General features: G+C 22.7%; 1 protein-coding gene across 8 annotated transcripts in view; it reads left to right on the top strand.

Moving 5' to 3' along the window:
* LOC117178903 (AP-1 complex subunit gamma-1) overlaps nucleotides 1-21,211 on the top strand; it is a 93,038-nt gene that overhangs the window by 12,450 nt on the left and 59,377 nt on the right. For 2 of the 8 annotated variants that reach the window (XM_033370442.1, XM_033370440.1), the window contains exons 2-6: nucleotides 3,321-3,451; nucleotides 5,483-5,544; nucleotides 12,192-12,375; nucleotides 15,124-15,270; nucleotides 20,663-20,978. In XM_033370442.1, coding sequence (XP_033226333.1) covers nucleotides 3,432-3,451; nucleotides 5,483-5,544; nucleotides 12,192-12,375; nucleotides 15,124-15,270; nucleotides 20,663-20,978 — 729 coding nt within the window. In that variant the 5' untranslated portion in view covers nucleotides 3,321-3,431. Of the gene's footprint in view, nucleotides 1-3,320; nucleotides 3,452-5,482; nucleotides 5,545-12,182; nucleotides 12,376-15,123; nucleotides 15,271-20,662; nucleotides 20,979-21,211 lie in introns of all 8 variants that reach the window. The other 6 variants (XM_033370435.1, XM_033370437.1, XM_033370438.1 and 3 more) reach the window with 4 other exon arrangements.

Genomic DNA, 21,211 nt, shown 5'->3' with positions numbered 1-21,211 from the left:
TTATTTAAAAATGAATCCTTTTCTCATTAGGGATTTAACTATTTTCTTGAAAATTCAACTTTTTATTCGAAATTGAAACAATTTTTGGTTGAAATATGAACTATTAGGTTTTTTACTGATTAATAGTTTTGTAGAAAGTTCATCTTTTTGGTTTAAAAATTCATCACTTTTGCTAGAAATGTCATCTTTCTTGGTTAAAAGTACCACTATTTGATTAAAAATTAATATTTTTTTCAGTGGGGAATTAACTATTATCTTGAAAGTTCAACTTTTTATTCAAGATTGAAATATTTTTAGGTTGAACTATTAACTATAAGATTTTTCATTGAGAATTCAGGTTTTTGTTGTTGAAAATGTATATTTGCGGTTTGAAATTTCAACTGTTTTTTACAACATTTCTTTTTGCTAGAAAAATAAACTATTTTTTTAAATAAAATTCAAATATCGGGTTGCATATCAACTTTATTAAATGAAAATTTATTTATTTTAGTATAAAATTCAATAATTCGGTTAAAAATTATATTTTCGAATTGAAAATTCAAGTGTTTTGCGGAAAATATATCTGTTTTGATAGAAATTTCATCTTTTTTAGGTAAAAATTCAACTTAGTTGAAAAATCCACTATTACATTTTTTGTTAAGAAGTCATCTTTTTTAATAGAAAAGGCAACCAAAATTAGTTATTTTGTTAAAAATACATATTTTATAATTAAAAATTTCTCTTCAGTTTAAAATTTGATTTGAAAATTCTTCTTTGGCTAACATGTTTTTCTTTTAAAAATTTATTTTTCAACTGAAAATTTTCGTTTAGAATTCAACTATTTAGTTGAAATTTAACTTTTTGTCGAAAATTCATATTTTTTGGCTTAAAATTTAACCATTTTATTGAAATTCCACTGTATTTGAAAATTCGTTTAATTTTGTTTTGTAATTCCTCTTGTTTGGTAAAAAAAAATTAATCATCTTGGCTGAAAATTCATCCTTTTAGTAGAAAATTCCACTATTTTGATGGAAATGTTAACTGTTAGTTTGTAAATTAATAAATAATTAAAATAATAAAATTGCGCTTTGTTAACAACAGAATTATGTATTGGCCTGGTTATTTTTTCAAAAGTAGACCGGGAAAACTTTGAAAAGTCGTGAAATTTGAAACCGGATTTCTCTAGAAAACCTAGGAATGCAAAAAATTAATAATTAGACGTTACTAGAAAATTATACTACGTTAAAAATGAAAGTCTACAATCTAGTTTGTGAAGCAGTTTCAGAATTTACCTAAATGGTTATTGACGATAATGTTGACGATAATGTTTCCTGAAAGCGATTACGTTATTTTTTTTCAAATAAGCTATTTCAATTCTGTTTCGAATATTGAAAGTTTGAAAATCTGGCACATTAAAATTCCCGAATATCCTTCAAAATTCTGAAAATATTTCAGTATCTCTTGAAATCCCGTTAATTATTTTGAAACATTTTTGAATTATTTGATTTTTTTGAATTCATATGAATTCCTCAAAATTCTCTCAATTCTTCTGAAATCAAGGAATTTTATTTTTATTTATTTTTTAATTCACCATGAGGTATTTTTAACTTGTCTTAAATACTTAGGCAATTCATCAAATTATTTTCAAGCTTTTAATTGTTTTCGATTAATATTCTCAATTTAATGAATTTTCCCAAATATTTATGTTTTTATTTTACTTTGAATTTTTATGAATTTCAACGAATTCTTATTCTCTTAAATTTCTCTAAACTTTCTCGAATTTTATTTTATTCGTTGATCTCTTCAATTTTTTCAATTAAATTAAATTCCGTTGAATTCGTCCTGAATCCTGTTTTTACTCCCATTTTACTCAATTCGATGGAAATTTTTTATTTTTTTGAAAGTTTTATTTAATTATAGTATTTCAAGTTTTATAATTTATATCATTTTAATTTAATGTTATAATTTACTTTAATTTGACTGAAATCTCTGGAATATTTTGGATTTTTTCAATCTGATCATTTGAATTTATTTCGAATTCACCCTGAATTTTTATTGATTTATCCTGAATTATGTTTAAAAGTACCAATTCTCTCCATTTTTTAACTATCGTTAAATTCTTTTATATTCCCTTGCATTATTCTCAATTCATTACAATTTTACTTAAATCAAAGTAATATTTTTGATTTTTTTTATATTAAAATTTTTTAACCAATTTTGACTTTACCCTAAATTATGATTAATTTATCCTGAATACTTTTGAATTATTTGAAATTCCCTAAACGTTTTTTTTTATTTGCCCTGATTTTTTTTTAATTCACTTAAATTCCGCAAAATTCTCTCAATTCTACTGTATACAATGAATTTTATTTATTTATTAATTCACTATGATTTTTTTTAATTCTCTAAATTTAGTCTTTTATTTTACTCCTTGATTTTTTGAATTTTTTCAATTCAATTAAATTCAGTTTGATTCGTCCCGAATCCTGCTTTACTACCATTTTACTCAATTCGTTGGAAATTTTCTATTTTTTGAAAATTTTGTTTAATTGTATTATTTCAAGTTTTATAATTTATATAATTTTATAATTTAATTTTAATTTTGTAATTTACTTCAATTTGACTGAAATCAGTGAAATATTTTGGATTTTTTCAATTTGAATTTATTTCGAATTCACCCTGAATTTTTATTAATTTATCCTGAATTATGTTTGAAAGTTCGAATTCTCTTGATTTTTTAACTCTGGTTAAATTCTTCTAGATTCCCTTGAATTATTCTAAATTCATTCTAATTTGACTAAAATACGTGAAATATTTTCGATTTTGATTTCAACTTATTCAATTTAATTAAATTCGAATTTCTTTCGTATTCACTTAAATTCTTCTAAATTCTCTCCAATTTTAGTTTAAAAATTCGCCTTGCATTTTTAAGAATTTCATTTAAAAATATTCTTAATTTCTTTTAAATTTCTCTCAATTTACTCGAGTTTTATTTAATTGTGTATATTTTAATTTTATCCTGAAAAAAAATTAATAAAATTTACAGAAATTTTGTTTTCGATGAAAAGTTTATTGAAGTAAATTGTATTTATAAACATTTTAATAAATAACATTTTTTTTTAAATTGTAGGAAGCGAGAATCGAACACGCAACCATTCGGTTATGAATCCGAATTGCTAGTCTGAGCTACCGGCCGATTAAAAGTATTTTTCGCCAAAATAAAATTGACAATTGTCTGTTTTCTCTTGTCAGTTTAAATTAAACTGACGAAATATATTGTTTAATAGCTAATTCAATTCCATATAGCTAGAAAAATAACAATGTATGGTTATGCCTAACAGGACGAGACCAGTTTCCCGAGTAGTGTGCAGTGTTCATTAACTACATTCTGTGTATTGCTTTTATACTAGCAACGTCTACTGCGCCAAAAACAGAATCCACGCTGAGAAACAATGAATGCCTCAGAACATGGGTAAAGATTTTGCAAGATTTTTTTTTTATTTTAAAGCTTTGATATAAAGTTATTTAGGTTAGAAACTTCTAAATTTACAAACAAAGCTCTACTGAAACTGGTTTGAAGCTTCATTTGAAATTAATTATCCAAGGAATAAAATGTATAATTAAATACATTAAAACTTTTGTTTTTGGATATTATATTTTTACCGAAACAATAAAAGTTAAAAATACGGTTTTTAGTTACAAATTTTACTGGGATTTTTCATTCGATCGTACTCAATTTTTTTGATATTTTATTTCTTTCAGTTTGTTCAATTACGAAATGAACAATTTAAAAATGATGAATTAAACAAATATTTAAATATTAAGCTTAAATTCTTTTGTTCAATTAATAATCTAGAATTGAAAGCTTTGGAAATTTAATAAGTATAATATATATGGAAATATATTAAATTTAAAACTTTTAAAATCAAAGAATTTTCGATTCGGTATAATTTTGAAAAAGGACAGTATTTCGAATGTAATGAAAGTGAATCTAACTTGTATCATTTCTAAATAAAAGCATTTAAAATTAAAGAATTTGGGATTTGACGTGTTTGATAATAATGAATTTTTAATTATAAGATTTCAAAATGGAAAAATTTCGGACTAAAATTTGTAGAATCTGGCAATTTTATGAAAAAGGAATTTTACAATTTTATCAGAAAGGAAATAAAATAAATAAATTGTTCCTGAAATTCTAGAATCTTAAATTTTATGATAAACGGATTTGAACTTGACTTAAAGCTGAAAAAAATTCAGTCGCCAATAATTGTGATATTAAAACATTTTTGTACTCAAACCTTTTAAAATTTTAATTATTTTAATTAAATTTAATTAGTTTGAAAGTTGGCAATTTTAATTGAAAAATTCAACCCTTTCAATTTTAATTGTAAAATTAAAACTTATGGAAGGGAAAAATGCAGCGTTCAACATGAAAATTAAAAACTCTAAAATTGTAACCATTCGAAATTAAAGAAATTATTCAATTACCGAAATTATTTCAGATAATTTTAAAATTTTTTTATACCATTTTTTAATTACTGATTTCAAATCGTTTAACTTGTAACACTTCCTTTAGAATTAATTCTTGAAATTCGCCAATCAAATTTCTTTTTTTTTAAATGAATATATTGAAAAAAATTGGTTTAAAGTTAAACAATTTTAAGCTTTTTAATTTTAAATATATATTTTTTTTAAACTTACCTAGTTTGAAATATTACTTGTGAAAAATTTCAAATTAAATATTATTCACTCAAGTTTTACAATTTTGAAAGATTTAATAATTAAAAATTGTCCTGACATTTCTAATATTTGAATTTTACACTACAAAATTGTGAAATTCGAAATTGGAAACCTCCAAAAATTAAGAAATTTAAAAATAAATACAATATAATATATACTATAATTTTAAATTGAAATTATAGAAAATTAAAATGTGATGAATATACCATTGGACATATTTTTTTATTGTATAACATTTTATTTCTGTCGATAAAAAATCCTTGTCATTTTCATCGTTCAAAATTGAAGAATTTGAAAGATCTTAATCAGAATTGGACCAGAAAATGTTTGAAATATAATTATAATTCAAATCTGGAACAAGGAATTTTCGAAAAGAATTATAATTCTGATTTGGAACAGGGAATTTTGCAAAAAAAAGAACTTTAATTCCCAGACCTTTAAAATGAAAAATTGATCGAGAAAAAACCGGAAATTTAAAAACATTTGTCTGGTAGACAATCCGTGATGATCAAATTGCTAAATTAAGTAGGTGGACTTGTTCTTGAAATCGAAAAATGTGCTGGGCGATGTGGAACGTTTCATATTTTTAAGTCGCTGTTTTAATTTAGTTACCAAATTCATATAATCGCAATTAATTTCTATGTAAAAAATGTGTATTTTAATTATTAAAAAAAATAATAATAATGTTTTTGCACGATCCCAAAAGTTTTCGTAGTCTGTGATGTTTGATAGCATGAACCAACCAGTGTGCATAATTTTCTAGGTTTAACCCAGCCTTTAACATGGCCTCCATAAAACAGGCTTTCAATGAGGCGGTGGAAAGAGGTAGGTAGAATCTTTTAATCTAAAAAATATTAAACACTGCCTCCTTATTTTATTTCTGTCCTTTCTCTCGGAAATCTCAGTCATCATCAATTATCTCAAAACTGATTAATCGGGTTACAGACAAAATTTGATCAATTATTTGCCTATAAAATCTGGGTGTCTAGTGTCCTGGGAATCCTTAAAAACCTGGAAAATTCCTTGAATTTTGCTCATGATCATGGAATTTTCATTCGTTGAATGGAAACATAGTTTTTTTTTTAAACTTGTTCTCTGCTGGATGAAAAAAGAAACTTTTTTTTTTAGTGAGAAATTTTTCATTTCATCACGGTAAAATTCGCGAAGCTGCAATATTTATACAGGGACAGCCTGCAAATCAGGGAATTAAAAAAAAAACATTTGAAAAATAAGGGAATTTCGTCGAGGATAAAAAAGTCGACATTTTTTATTTTAATTTGAAATGGTTTTATTCCGTGCCAGGGAAAATGAAAAATTGGTCAGAATAAATTTAGAGAATAATATTTTGTTTAATAATTTATTTGCGTTGTCTTTCCATTTCTTTTTTTTTTCTTTTTTGGTAGAAAATTCATCTCTTTGGTTGAAAATTAATTTTTTAATTGAAAAATGAACTATTACAGTTGAAGGTTTATCATTTTTGTTGAAAATTGATCTTGCTGGTTGAAAATTTAATTAATATGTTAAATTATAATGTTTTTATTCCAAAATAATTTTTTTTTAACTTATAGTGTAAATATTTCAATATTGGCTACAAATTGATTTTTTTAAACTGAAAATATAATTACATGGCTAAAAATTAGTGGGTAATTTATTTAATTAAAAATAAATTTTTTAAATTGAATATTTAACTATTCCAGTTCAAGATTAATGATTTTTGTTAAAAATTCATTTTGCTGGTTGAACATTTAATTACGTTGTTGAAATATAATTTTTTTGTTAATTTTTTTGTAACTAAAAATGTAACTGTTTCATTTTTGTCTAAAAATTGATTTTTTTGTTGTTAAAAATTGAAAATTCATATTGCTGGTTGAACCTGGAAATCAGGGAATTTTATTGGTTGGAGAAACTCAGGAATTTAACCAAAAAAATTTTAAAATCAGGGATTTTCGTCGAGGATAGTAAATTCGACATTTTTTATTTTTATTTGAAATTGTTTTATTCCGTGCCAGGGAAAATGAAAAATTGGTTAGAGTATTTCTATTTTCTTTATTTTTCTATAGTTTAATCCTGACGATTATATTTTTAGTTAAAATATTTATTATTTGGTTAAAAATACATAAATTTTTTATTAAAAAGTCATACTTTTTATTTGGAATATTTACTATTACATTATTTGTTGTAAATCAATCTTTTTTTGGTATAAAATAAATTTGTTTGGGTGAAGATTGTACCACTTTATTTTAAAATACTTTTATTGAAAATTAATTTTTTTAATTGAAAAATGAACTATTACAGTTGAAGAATTATCATTGTTGTTGAAAATTGATCATGCTCATTGAAAATCTAATTAATATGTTGAAATATAATGAATTTGTTAAAAAAAAAATATTTTTTTAAACTAAATGTGTAACTATTTTATTATTCGCTACAAATTGATTTTTTTAAACTTAAAATTAAATTGCTTGGCTAAAAATGAATTGGCAATTTACTTGGTTAAAAATAAAATTCTTAAATTGCATATTATTCCAGTTCAAGATACATCATTTTTGTTAAAAGTTCATCTTCCTGGTTGAAAATTCAACTACATCGTTGAAATACAATGTTTTCGTTACAACAAATTTTTTTTAGCTAAAAATGTAACTATTGCATTGTTGGCTAAAATTGTTTTTTTTTGCTAAAAATTGAAAAATCATCTTGTTGGTTGAATATTCAAATTCAATATTCAATTAGAATAATTTTAGGTTTTGTTGAAATATGTTTTTGTTAAAAATTCTTTTTTTTTAGCTAAAAATGGAACTATTTCATTTTTGGCTAAAAATGCATTTTTTTCTAAAAATTTAAAATTCAACTACTTGGGTAATAGTTGATAAACTTTGTTAATTTTTGGTTTTTGTTTGATGATTTATCTCTGAAAATTCAACTATTTGTTTGAAAATTAGTTTTTATACTTAAAATTAAATTCTCACCTATAAATCTAAATTTTCCAATTTTATTGTTGAAAATTCATCTTTTTAGTTAAAAATTCGTCTTTATTGGTAGAAAACTAAAGTTTTTTGGTTATAACTGCAACTTTTTGTTTGAAAATTAACTTTGTTGTTGAAAATTCATATTTTTTTATTGAAAATTCGTCTTTTGGCTCGAAAGTTTAACAATTTGGACGATATTTTTTTTCTGTCTGAGCTAAAAAATTTTTATTTTAAAATCCCTTTTATTTTATTACCAAGTTTGCATTCTGTGTGAAAAGTTGAACTACTGTATGTATTAAAAACTCTTTTTTTGTTGAGGATTCATAATTTAAATTTAAAATTCATCCTAATTGTTGAAAATAAAATGCTTCTGTTGAAAATTCATCTTATTGGTAAAGAATTAATGTTTTTTGCTTAAAATTCCAACTGTTTTATAGAAAATTTGTCATTTTTGGTTAAAAGTTGACCTACTTTATTAAAAATTTATTTTATTGATAGTAAAATTGCTGATTCATCGTTTTATTTGGAAATTCAACATTTATTTGAAAATGTGTGTATTTTGTTAAAAGTTTGTCTTTTTTGTCGAAAATTAATTTTTTTGGTTGAAAATTCGTCGTTTCGGTTAAAAATTCATCTTTTTAGGTTAAAAGTGAAATTATTTTATTAAAAATTAAACTGTTTTGTTGAAAAATTTTTAACAATTTTGTTGACATTTTAAAAATATTTTTTATGACAAATATCTATTTTTTTGATGATAATATTAATCTTTCTTTTTTGTTGTAGCTTCGTGATTTTTCACCTTGATAAAATGTAAATTCACTACAGAAAGTTTTTTTTCTTCTATAAAATGATATTTTGTTGGCGTATTATTTTTTTTTTATTTTGAAGAAACGCTCGATACCTTGATAAAACGATCATTAGTTAAAAGAAATCCAGGTCTATAGTAATAAATAAAAAAAAAATATTTAGAATAATTGATGTAAAAAGTAGACAAACTACAAAAGACCGACTTATTTTGCAACAATAATAATCTCATGTAGTAGTATAAAAAAAGTGATTTTAAAGAAATCGATTTGACCAAAAAAGCTGTGAATTCCCTTGATATTTTTAAAATCGTTTGTAAATTCGAAGAGAACTTTTTAAATCCCATAAAAGTAAATTAAAATAAATTTATTCTAATTTTATTATTAAAATATTTACTTTCTTAAAATTATTTTCTATAATGATTTTTTTTCTAAATTGCGAACAAATTATTTTAAAAATACGTAATTTTTTAAAAATGTTCTTGATTTATAATTAACATGTTTAATTTTGATGTTAGTAAATTTTGCTTTTTATTCTTGGGATTGAGTTTCCGAAATCTAGATGACTGATATTTCGTGCTTACTGCTACTCATTAATCATCGGCAAACAAGCCAAAGTTTGGGAGAATGGTGGTCCAAAAAAAGGCTTTATTTTTTTCCCTCAAATGTTCAATTAAAAAGTGTTCCTTTTGGCATCAAAATAACCCCCTATATTTAGCATAATTATACTTAGGGATTTTAGGAAATAAAATGCTTATTTTATATAAATAATCTGTGATAATAGATTTTATACTTTACGCGCTTTGAGGAAGATTAAAAATAAAAATAAAAAATAGGCTGTGTTAGTTGTTTTCATTGAAAATTAACATTTCCCATTTTCCACTATTTTAGGTTACGTTAGCGTTTTACACCGGAAATGGATATTTTTTATTTCAAATTATTAGATTACAACGATTAACTTTTTTGCAACTAATTATGTGTTTTTGGTTTTGTTAGCCTTTTTTAATCCGAGATACATATTAATAACGAAAATCTTTAGATTTTAAAAGATCATATTTTTTTAAACTATTTTGGACTACATTATAGCGTTTCACAATAAAATTAGTATTTTAAAACAAAAATGATTATAATCCGAACAATATTTTAAATCTTTGAACAATTTTCTATTATGTTAGTGTTTTTCTTCGGAAATTGATATTTTTTTATTTTTAAAATTTGATTTCATATACTATTTTCAAATTTGTACAATTTTAGGTTATGTTAGCCTTTCACAATAAAATCTGATATTTTTAATCACAAATCAGTATAGTTTGAACAAGATTTGCAATTTTTGAACAGCTTCTGGTTATATTAAAATTTTTCGCAGGAAATCGTGTTTACATACAAAAATTATTATAATTTGAATAGTACTTAGAATCTTTTAATAATTTGGTATTATGTTAGAGTTTTTTTAGTATGTTTAATCAAAAAATATTTATTTTGAAGACGATTTTCAAATCTATACAATTTTAGGTTATGTTAGTGGTTTTATCAGAAATTGTTATTTTTAATAGTAAAAAAACATTTAAATTAAGATTAACAAATTTGAATAATTTTAGGTTTTGTTAGAAGCTTACACCTAACAATGAATTTTAATAAAAGCATTTAACTTTTTAAAGGTTTATACTTTGTTAAAAATTTTCGGTTACTTTAGCGTTTTGCACCAAAATCTGATATTTTTCTACAAGAATTATAATAATGCTTAGAATATTTTAATAACTTGGTATTATGTTAGGGATTTTTAGTATTTTCAATCGAAAAAATTGGATTTCTAGGACAATTTTAAATTTATACAATTTTAGGTTATTTGAGCGTTTTACACCAAAAATAATATTTAAAAACAAACATCATTATAATTTGAACAAGGCTTAGAATGGATAAACAATTGATAACTATCAGCTTTTTGGTCGGAAATTGGTGTTTTTAGTAATAAAAAAAAATTTAATGAAGATTTAAAAATTTGAACAATTTCAGGTTATGTTAGCATTTTACAAAAAATCAGCTTTAAAAATAAAAATTTCGTTTTCTAGGTTCATAATTTGTTAACAATTTTAGATTACGTTGGCGTTTCACAACAACATCTGATATTTAAAAAAAGATCAATGTAGTTTGAACAAGATTTGAAATTTTTTAAAGTTTTTGGTTATATTGAGGTTTTTTGTTGTTGAAGAAATCGTGTTTTTTAAACCAAAACCAATATAATTTGAATTATAGTAAGAATCTTTTAATAATTAAGTCTTATGTTAGTGTTTTTTTAAAGTATTTTTGATACAAAAAAATTGATTTCGAAGACTATTTTCAAAGTTATACAATTTTAGGTTATGTTAGCGTTTTGCACAAAAAATTGGTATTTGAAAATTATTTTTAAAAGCAACAAAAGATTTAAATAAAGATGAACAAATTTGAATAATTTTAGATTATATTAGCGTTTTATTATCAAAAATCGGGTTTTAACAAATAACATTAGATTTTAGAGGCTTATAATTTTTTAGCAATTTTAGGTTACGTTAGCGTTTTTCAACATAATCGTGTTTTTAAATCAAAATTATTATACTTTGAATAATACTTAGAATCTTATAATAATTTGGTATTATTTTTTTTAGTGTTTTTATATTTTAAAAATTTTATTTAAAAAGAGATTTACAATTTTGAACAGTCAAAGGTTATGTTGATATATTATCAATATTAAATTTATATTTTAATTTGAAAATTGCGAGAGATAACGAAAATAGTCGCGCGTTTAGTGCGAATGTTTGTTATCTAGTTTAAATAAAATAAAAATTTTATTTAAAAACCCGACTTAAGGGAAGTCTAAATATTTTTAAAAATTTTGCCTAAATCAGGAGTCATTTTGACACGAAATGAAACACTTTATGGAGGTATAATTTGAGAACAATTCTTTTTTTGGACCACCTCAATATTTTAACATTAGGTTAGATAAAAAAAATTTATAAATTGTAAATCCCCTTAGCACTGAAAAGTTACTTTTGGTGCCCTTATAACGTGCGGAAAATTTGAAAAGAATTCAATAAAATCTTACAGTGGGGCGGAATCAAAATACAATTAAAAAATTTTTAATCACTCGGGTTGGGAAAAATATTGAATGTAATTTTTGTTTCGCCTAATTTTTACAATTTTTCCAGATTCTAAGAATTATGTTTAAGAGCTCTAAGAATTATATTTTTTTTAGCATAGAAAAACAAAAGAAATTTCCCCAAAAAATTGAGGTCAGTTCGTTAAAAATGAGTTAATAAATTTTGAAAATTAATTCGTAATTTTTAACGATATGATCTTAGTTTTTTGGAAGTACATTTTCAACAACAAAAAACTTCTGTTAAAGAAAATATATTTTTTATCTGAAAATTAAAAAAAATATATTGTAAAAGGCGTACTATGCAGATTAAGAAACAAAAATAACATTTAAAATTGTCCAAAGACTGCGAATTAAATTATTTTAAAAATTTTATTTGTTATTAAATTTTAAACATGTTATGTGGGCCCCCAACAGGAAGTTTTTCAGTACTAAAGCTTTTTTAATTTATAAAATGTTGTTTTTTTCTCAATCTATCGTATTGAACTCCTTGGAAACTTTGTGCTTGTACTCATCTTCATTCACTCAACATGCCGTTCTGATTACATTTTGGTAATTTACAAGTTTCAACAGTGAGAATGCCAGCTCCGACTCGTTTGCGAGATCTGATCAGACAAATCAGGGCGGCTCGCACTGCAGCCGAAGAGCGTACAGTTGTCAACAAGGAATGTGCATACATACGTTCAACATTCAGGGAAGAGGACAGTGTTTGGAGATGTCGAAATATCGCCAAATTACTCTATATTCACATGTTGGGGTATGTGCAGCATTTTATTTAATAAAAAACTTTTAATTCTACATTTTTGGATAAAGCCAGGCCTCGAACTCATCATATCTTCGACACTATTGACAATATTTCACACTGTTTTTTAAACATCCCACTATTTTTCTACTATTTCCAAAAAAATCGTATTTAACCTGAAAATATAAATTTTCAAGAAAAATCATGTTTTAACAAAAGAGTTCAATTTTAAAATAAGGTTGATTTTCTACAACATTTCTGAATTTTAAATCTAAAAAAGTGAATTTTAAATCCAAAAAGATAAATTTTTTTTAAACAGTTGAATTTTCAACTAAATAGTTAAATTTTGAACTAAGTACTTTCATTTTTTATCATATTGTTACATTTTTAATTGATATGGACAAATTTGGTTTAAAACAGTTGAATTTCCCACTCGAAAATACGAATTTTTAACAAAAAAATTAATTTTAATTAAACATTTGAATTTTTAAACAAATAGTGAATTTTCTACAAAACATTTATATTTTCAATCTGAAAATATGAATTTTCAATCGCAAGATATGAATTTCCAACAAAAAAATGTACATTTTCAACTAAATAGTGAAATTTTCAACCAAGTTGTTAAATTTTAAATTAACTAGTTTAATTTTCTACCTCACTGTTGAATTTTAAAGCCAAGAAGATTTTTTTTTACAAAACAGTGGAATTTTAAATTCAAAAATATGTATTTTTAACAAAAACAATAATTCTCAACCAAAATGTTAAATTTTAAACTAAATAGTTTAAGTTTCTACCTCATTGTTGAATTTTAAAGCCAAGAAGATTTTTTTTACAAAACAGTGGAATTTTAAATTCAAAAATATGAATTTTTAACAAAAAAATTAGTTTTAAACCAAGTATTTGAATTTTCAACCAGAAAATATGAATTTCCAACAAAAAAGTTCATTTTCAACCAAATAGTGGAAGTTTCAACCAAATTATTAAGTTTTCAAATAAATAGTAAATTTTCTACAAAACATTTATATTTTCAATCCGAAAATATTAATTTTCAACCCAAGATATGAATTTCCAGCAGAAAATGTTCATTTTCAACCAAATTCTAACATTTTTTACTAAATAGTTTAATTTTCTACCACATTGTTGAATTTTAAAGCCAAGAAGAAGATTTTTTTACTAAACAGTTGAATTTTCTACTCGAAAATATGAATTTTTAACAAAAAAATTCATTTAAACGAAACATATGAATTTTCAACCAGAAAATATGAATTTCCAACAAAAAAGTTGATTTTCAACTAAATTCTAACATTTTTCACTAAATAGTTAAAGTTCCTACCACATTGTTGAATTTTTAATCCAAAAAGATGGATTTTTTATGAAACAGTTTAATTTTCTACCCGAAAATATGAATTTCTAACAAAAAAATTAATTTTAAACCAAATATTTGAATTTTCAACCAGAAAATATGAATTTCCAACAAAAAAGTTCATTTTCAACCAAATAGTGGAAGTTTCAACCAAATTGTTAAATTTTCAAATAAATAGTTTAATTTTTTATCACATTGTTCGATTTTTAATCCGAAAAGATACAGTTTTAATTTCCTTGAATTTTGAATGTTTGGATATTAAAAAATGTATTTGGAAATTATTTAATTTTTAACATTTGGAAAAAGTTTGTTTTTCGAAATTTTCTTATAATCTTAAATCACTGAAATTCGCTAGTTTTATATTTCAAAAAAATGGTCTCATTTTGTAAGCTTTAAATGAGAAATGATACAATTCCTTACATAAAATTGTCCCATTTTCAAAATTTAATTTAAACCTGTACAATTTGGAATGCTTTTCATAAGAAATAATACTAGTTGAAAAATTTGTATTTCAAAATTTGGCAATTAGAATTAAATTGATTGAATTTGGGAAAGTTTAGTTAGCAATTTAAAAATTATTAGTTTTTAAGTGATTTAAATTTACTTCAAACAATTGAAATTTTAAACATTTCAGAATCTTTGACTTTGAATGATTCAATTTAGTTTTCAATACTAAATTGTCAAATTTTTGATCGCTTTGAATTTAGAATTGTTCAATTTCAAAAGTTTCGACTTAGAAATTTTATAATTTAGTTCTTTTTTCTTATTAAGTTTTCAAAAATCGTTCAATAATTTTTTTATTTCAGAAGCCTTTAATTTGAAATCATTAATAATTGTTAAAAATGTTTTAAACATAATGCTAAACAAAATTGGGTTTAAAATTGATTTTTAAAATTTGCATATTTTTCATGTCAGGAAAAAAATCCCGAGATGTGAACGCGCGATTATTTTATTGTTTTATTATTCTTTATTATTATTATTTTATTATATTTTGTGATTCAACGTAAATAGATTTTTTGCAAAAGGTTTTACTGACGCTTATCGATTTCGAGATGAAAATTTGAAAAATAGTGGCCAACCTGAGTAGACTTTCTAGGAAAATTGTGGTCTAAATAATAATATTTAAAATAAAAATCAAAGTTAATTTTTATTTATTTCAAAATTTAAGGTTAGAAGACTGGATTTTTTTAGAAAATAAAGTTAATTTTCCACAGCACTCTTTTTAGTTTTGAATTACAAAAATTGTTTCGGACTAAAACATTTTAGATGCTGCCACAAATTAAATTTTAAAACTGATACCTTAGCATTCTTTTTTTTACTATAATTATAAATTTAAATTTATAATTTATAAAATTTAAATTAAAATTTTATAAATAATTCATATAATTTATTATTTCCAGGTATCCTGCACACTTTGGTCAATTAGAATGCTTAAAATTAATAGCCTCGCCAAGGTTTACTGACAAGCGTATCGGTTACTTAGGAGCGATGCTGCTTCTCGACGAGCGGCAAGATGTCCATCTTCTCATTACAAATTGTTTGAAAAAGTAAGAAGAAACATTTTTTTAATAATTGATTTGTCAATAGATTTGTCTCATTTATTCACAATTTTTTTTCTCAATTTTAACAATTTCATTTCTTCTAAAACAGAGTAAGTTTTAAATCAAAAAGATAAATTTAAAAAAAAAAGTTAAATTTTTGGTTAAAAGAGATTTCAGTGAAGTTTTCACGATCAAAATATGAAATTAAAAAAAAAATAAGTTTCTATGAAAATAAAAAAAATGTCCATCAAAGAAAACGAATTTTTAACCAAAAATAATGACTTTTTAACTAAATTGTTGAATTCTTTATTAAATAGTTGCATTTTTATCAAAAATATAAAAATTTCTCTTTAAGCAAAAAAAAAAAATTTAATCGCAAAAACAAAAAGTTGAGCTTTCATGCAAAAAAAGATTCCAGTTAATTCTGCAAGATCAAAAATGGATTTTTTTAACAACAAAAAATAAACTTCTGTTTTTGACCAAAAATTATGGCTTTTAAATAAAATTGTTCGATTTTCCAACAAACAATTTAATTATTATCCAATAAAGATAAAAAGTTTTGCCAAAACATGTGAATTTTTTAATAAAAGACAAACTTAAAAAAAGTAGTTGAATTTTCAACCAAAAAGTTACCTACTCTTTCTAGTTCCAGTTTTCGGCACCGGGTGGGCAAATGGTGGACCGCCATTCCCAATATTTATTGGAAATTCATCTCTTTTGATAAAAATTTGATCTTTTCTTTAATTAAAAATGCAAATATTCTATTTTTGGGTTCATCTTTTTTGTTGAAAATTTAACTATTTTCTTTTTCTTATAATTAAAATTTAATTTTTTACCTGAAAATGTAACTTCCATTTTTTGTTAAAAAATCATTTCATTAAACATTTGTTTTTAATGTTAGAAAAGTAATCTTTTTGAATGAAATTTTCTCTTTTTGATTATTATTGCAACTTTTTTGTTGAAAATTTATATTTTAGGGTGAAAATGCAGCTATTTTACAACAAAAAAATCCCTCTTTTGGTTAGAAAATGTATATGCTGGGTTAAAAGTTTAGCTACTTTGTTAAAAGTTCTTTTTTCTTTAATTGAAAATTCATGTGTGGTTGAAAATTAAATTATTTCGTTGAAAATAAATCTTTTTGAGTTAAAAGTTGACCCACTCTATTACAAAATTATTTTCTTGGTTACAGATTCATGTTTTTAGTTGTAAATTAATTTCTGTTTGAAAGTGAAACTATAATGTTCATTTTTTTGTTATTAAAAATGTATACTTTAATATTTAGAAATATATTTAGAAATATTTAGAACTTAACAATTTGGTACTGAATTTATTGAAAAAGAAAAAGCCTTGAATCGTTAAAATTTCAGACAGCTTAATTTAAACTTTGAACGTTACAATTTTAATTGTTCTTTTCTTTAAATTTTGGATTTTTAAGTGAAATTGTTTCAGGGAATATAAGAGGTATTTCGAATTTTTTTAAATAGTAAAAGATTATTGAAAACTTGAGATGATTTAAGAATTTTTTAAACAAATTGTAGATTTTTGTAGATTTTTTAGTAAGATTTTGAACCTTTTCAAGCATTTTGAAAGGTTTAAGAAATTAACAAAATATTTATCAAGATTCCTAGAAAAATTGAAAGTTACTTTTTATTTAAAAAAATTAATTTTAGGAGAATATTTAAAAAGATTTAAAAAAAATTTCCACATTGTAAAAAAATAATCTCGAAGATTTTAAGGCATTTTTTTACCATGGCGGATTTATTAGAAGTGTTAAGAAAAATTCGAATCATTTTATAAGATATTCAGAAATATTGAACAAATTTCAAAAATAATTAAAATTTTTTAGATTAAAAAAAAAATTTTAAAGAAAATGTAGATTTTTCAAGATTTTGAAATAAAATTGTGAATCTTTTTAAGCATTTTAGAAGGTTTTAATAGAATAACTTATTGAGATTCTCACGAAAATTGAAAATGAATATTTAATCAAAGAAGCATAATTTTAAGAGAATATTTAGAAAGACTTAAAAAATCATTTAAAAAATACAATTTTTGCAACAAAATTTTAATAATTTAAAAATTGAAAACTTTCCAAAAAATGTAAAACAAAATGTAGATTTTTGAAGATGTTGAAACAAAATTTTAAAGCTTTCTAAGCATTATGACAGGTTTAAAAAAAGTTACAAATTTTTATTATTATTCCTAGGAAAATTGAACGTATCTTTTTATTTTGAAAAATTAATTTTAAGAGAATATTCCAAATAATTTCAATAAATGTTCAAAATTGTGAGAGAAAAAAACGAAAAGATTTCAAGGCATTTTTTCTCATGCAGAATTTATTCGAATTTTTATGAAATTTTTCATTGATTTCAAAAGATTTGAGAAGTATTGAATAAATTTTTAAAATAATTAAAAATTTTAAAGGATTCCAAAAAATATAAAAGGAAATATAATTTTTTTATATTTTGAATTAAAATTTACAAAGTTTTAAAGTATTTTGGATGGTTTCAAAAGAATAACAAATTTTTATTAAGATTCTGGGGAAGATTTGAAGTGCCTTTTTATTTAAAAAATGACAATTTTAAGAGAATATTTTAAAAGACTTAAAAGATTTCGAATATTGTAAAAATTATCTGGAATATTTTAAGGTATTTTTTTTTTGTTATTCATGATTTATCAGAAGTTTTAGGGAAAATTTGGAAGCTTTTCAAGTACTTTGAAAGGTTTAAAAAAACTAAAAAAATTTAATTAGGATGTCTAGTAAATTTGAGAGTATTTTTTTTTTGTTGAAAAATTAATTTTTAAAAATATTTAAAAAGATTTCGGAACATGTCCAAAATTGTAGAAGAAAAAAAATCGAAGATTTTAAGGAATTTTCTTAATGCAAAATTTATGTTATTTAGTTTAAAAAAAAACTAAAAAAAAAATTATTAGATTCCTAGGGAATTTAAAAGTCATTTTTATTTTAAAAATTTAATTTTAGGAAAATATTTAAAAAGGTTTCAAAAACTTTCCAAAATTGTAAAAAAATAATTTGGAAGATTTTAGGGTATTTTTTTAGTATGCATGATTTATTATAAGTCTTTGGAAAATTTCAAATCATTCTTAAAGATATCTAGAAGTTTTGAATAAATTACAATAATAATTTTTAATAGGTTTTAAAAGAATTTAATTCAGTTTTTTATGAAGATTCCCACGAAAATTGAAAATGACTTTTTATTTAAAGAAAAATAATTTTAAGAGAATATTTAAAAAAGACTTCAAAAATTTCCAAATTTAAAAAAAAATGGGAGATTTTAAAGCATTTTTTGTCATCCAGGATTTATTAGAAGTTTTGAGAAAAAATTCGAATCAATTTAAATGATATTTAGAAGTTTTGAAAAAATTTTAAAAATTAAAAGTTTGAAGATTTCAAAAAATGCAATACAAAATGTGCATTTTTTAAGGTATTAAAATACAATTTTGAAGCATTTTGAAAGGTTAAAAAAAACTAACAAATTTTTATTCGTTTTCTTAAAAAAATTTGTAAGTACTTTTTTTTAATAATTAATTTTAGAATCTTTAAAAATATTTCATAAAATTACCAAAATGCTAAAAAGAATAATCTGGAAAATCTTAAAACATTTTTTATGATGCAGGATTTATTAGAATTTTTAGGAAAAATTCGAATCATTCTGAAAAATATTTTTAGAAGTTTTAACAAATTTCAATAATAATTTTAAAAATTTGAAAAGATTTCAAAAAAATTTGAAACAAAATGTCGATTTTTCAAGATTTTGAATTAAAGTTGTGAAGATTTTTAAGCATTTTTAAAAGTTTCAAAAAACTAACAAATTTTAATGAGGATTCTCAGTAAAATTGAAATTAATTTTTTGTTTTGAAAAATTAATTTAAAAAGAATATTTAAAAAGATTTCATAAAATGTTCAAAATTTGAAAAAAAAAAATCTGGAAGATCTTAAAGCATTTTTGATTATGCAGGATTTATTAGAAATTTTAGGAAAAATTAGAAACATTTTAAAAGATATTTAGAAGTTTTGAAGAATTTTTTTTCAAGACTTAAAATATTTAAGTGCTTTTTAATTTCAAAAATAATATTTTTAAGAGAATATTTTAAAATTTTGCAAACTGATGTATAAATAACAATGGAAAAATGATTAATTTGTAACAAATTAAAATTAAAATAATTTAGCTTGTAATTTAAAAAGTTTTAATTTAAAAACAAGCTTTAATTTTAAAAGTATTAAATCTACAGTTCAGTTTTTATATGCATGTGAAATTTGTTTAAACTGAAAAATGACCAGGAATTTTTTTTCCTCGATTAAAACGGCCATCATCTGGATTAAAAAATCCACTAAATTTAATTATTTAATTTATCAACTAAATAAAATCTTTCTCATTGCAGAACTCTAAATAACTGTCAAGGAAAATAAATTTAAAATGTTAATTTAAAATTGTTTTATTCCATTTGTAAAAGATTCCATGTTAAAAATTTTGCAAAATTAAGATTCTGGCCCTTGAATATTAATGTTCAGGGAGAATGAAAAATTGTTCAGGGAAAAATTAAGGAATTTAAGAAAATTAAGTTTTCCGGCCACCCTGATGTAATATTCTTGTTAGTAATTTATTTGTCTTGTATTTTTATTTCTATTATTTATTTTTGCTGTTTTTTTCCTCCTGGAAAATGTATTTTTAGTTATAAATTTTATTATTTTTTTAACAATTCAATTATTTGTTTCAAAATTAACTTTTTCTTTGAAAATTCAATTACTTTTTTGAAATTTCGTCGTTTCGGTTGTTAAAAAATTTTTTTTTTGTTGAAGATTCCTAATTTTAGTTGGAAATTCACCTCTTTGATTGCAGTTTCGTTTTTTAATTGAATTCACCTTTTTTTTAATTTCAAAAGAAGATTTTGTTTTGTGTAAACATATTTATATATCTACTAATTTCATAATTCGTCGAAAATTAATATTGTTTTGGTAGAAAATTGAACTTGAAATTGAAAGGTTGAACCATTCTGTTAACAATTCTTTTTTTGAAGATTCATAATTTTATTTGTAAATTCATCTCTTCGGTTGAAAACCCATTTTTATATATTTTTTAAATTAATATTTTTGGGTAGAAAATTAACTATTTCAGTTGAAGATTCACCATTTTAGTGAAAAATTTATTTCTTGTTGAAAGATAAATTATTTTGTATAAATATTTTGTTTTCATTGAAAATTCAACTACCTGGTTAAAATTTGAACTGCTTTGTTTAAAATTTACGTATCTATTTCGATTAAAAAATTAAGTGTTTTGTTAATAATTCCTTTTGAAATTAATTTTTTTTTTCAACTGAAATTGTAATTTGTGATTGACTAATTTAATTTTTGAATTAAATAAAATCGTTCTGATTGCAGCGACTTGAACAGCCTGACACAATTTGTGATTGGCCTCGCATTATGCACACTGGGAGCAATTGCTTCCCCAGAAATGGCGAGGGATCTTGCCTCGGAGGTTGAGCGATTAATGAAATCGCCAAATGCATATATTAGGAAAAAAGCAGCCCTCTGTGCGTTTCGAATTATAAGGAGAGTGCCGGAACTGATGGAAATGTTCCTTCCAGCAACTCGCAGTCTCCTAACTGAAAAAAATCACGGTGTTTTGATTACAGGAGTGACACTCATCACAGAAATGTGTGAGAACAGCGTCGACACATTGACTCATTTCAAGCAGGTGAGCAAAGCTCATTTTAATTATAATAATTTCTCACAATTTGGATTCAAACTAGAAATATTTGGCGACCTTTTTAGGTGAGAGTGCTTAGAAAATTTTAATTTAATACATCAAAAATAGCTTCTTTCTTTTTCTACAAATTATTTTTTAAAGTTTGTAGTTCATTTGTAAAATAAATTAAAAGGGTGAGTCATTCAGTTTGAAGAGAAAAAAATACGAAAAATTACGTTTTT

Source organism: Belonocnema kinseyi, chromosome 8 (genome assembly GCF_010883055.1).
Source record: "Belonocnema kinseyi isolate 2016_QV_RU_SX_M_011 chromosome 8, B_treatae_v1, whole genome shotgun sequence".
NCBI lineage: Eukaryota > Metazoa > Arthropoda > Insecta > Hymenoptera > Cynipidae > Belonocnema > Belonocnema kinseyi.
This window is presented reverse-complemented; position numbering and strand designations above follow the sequence as displayed.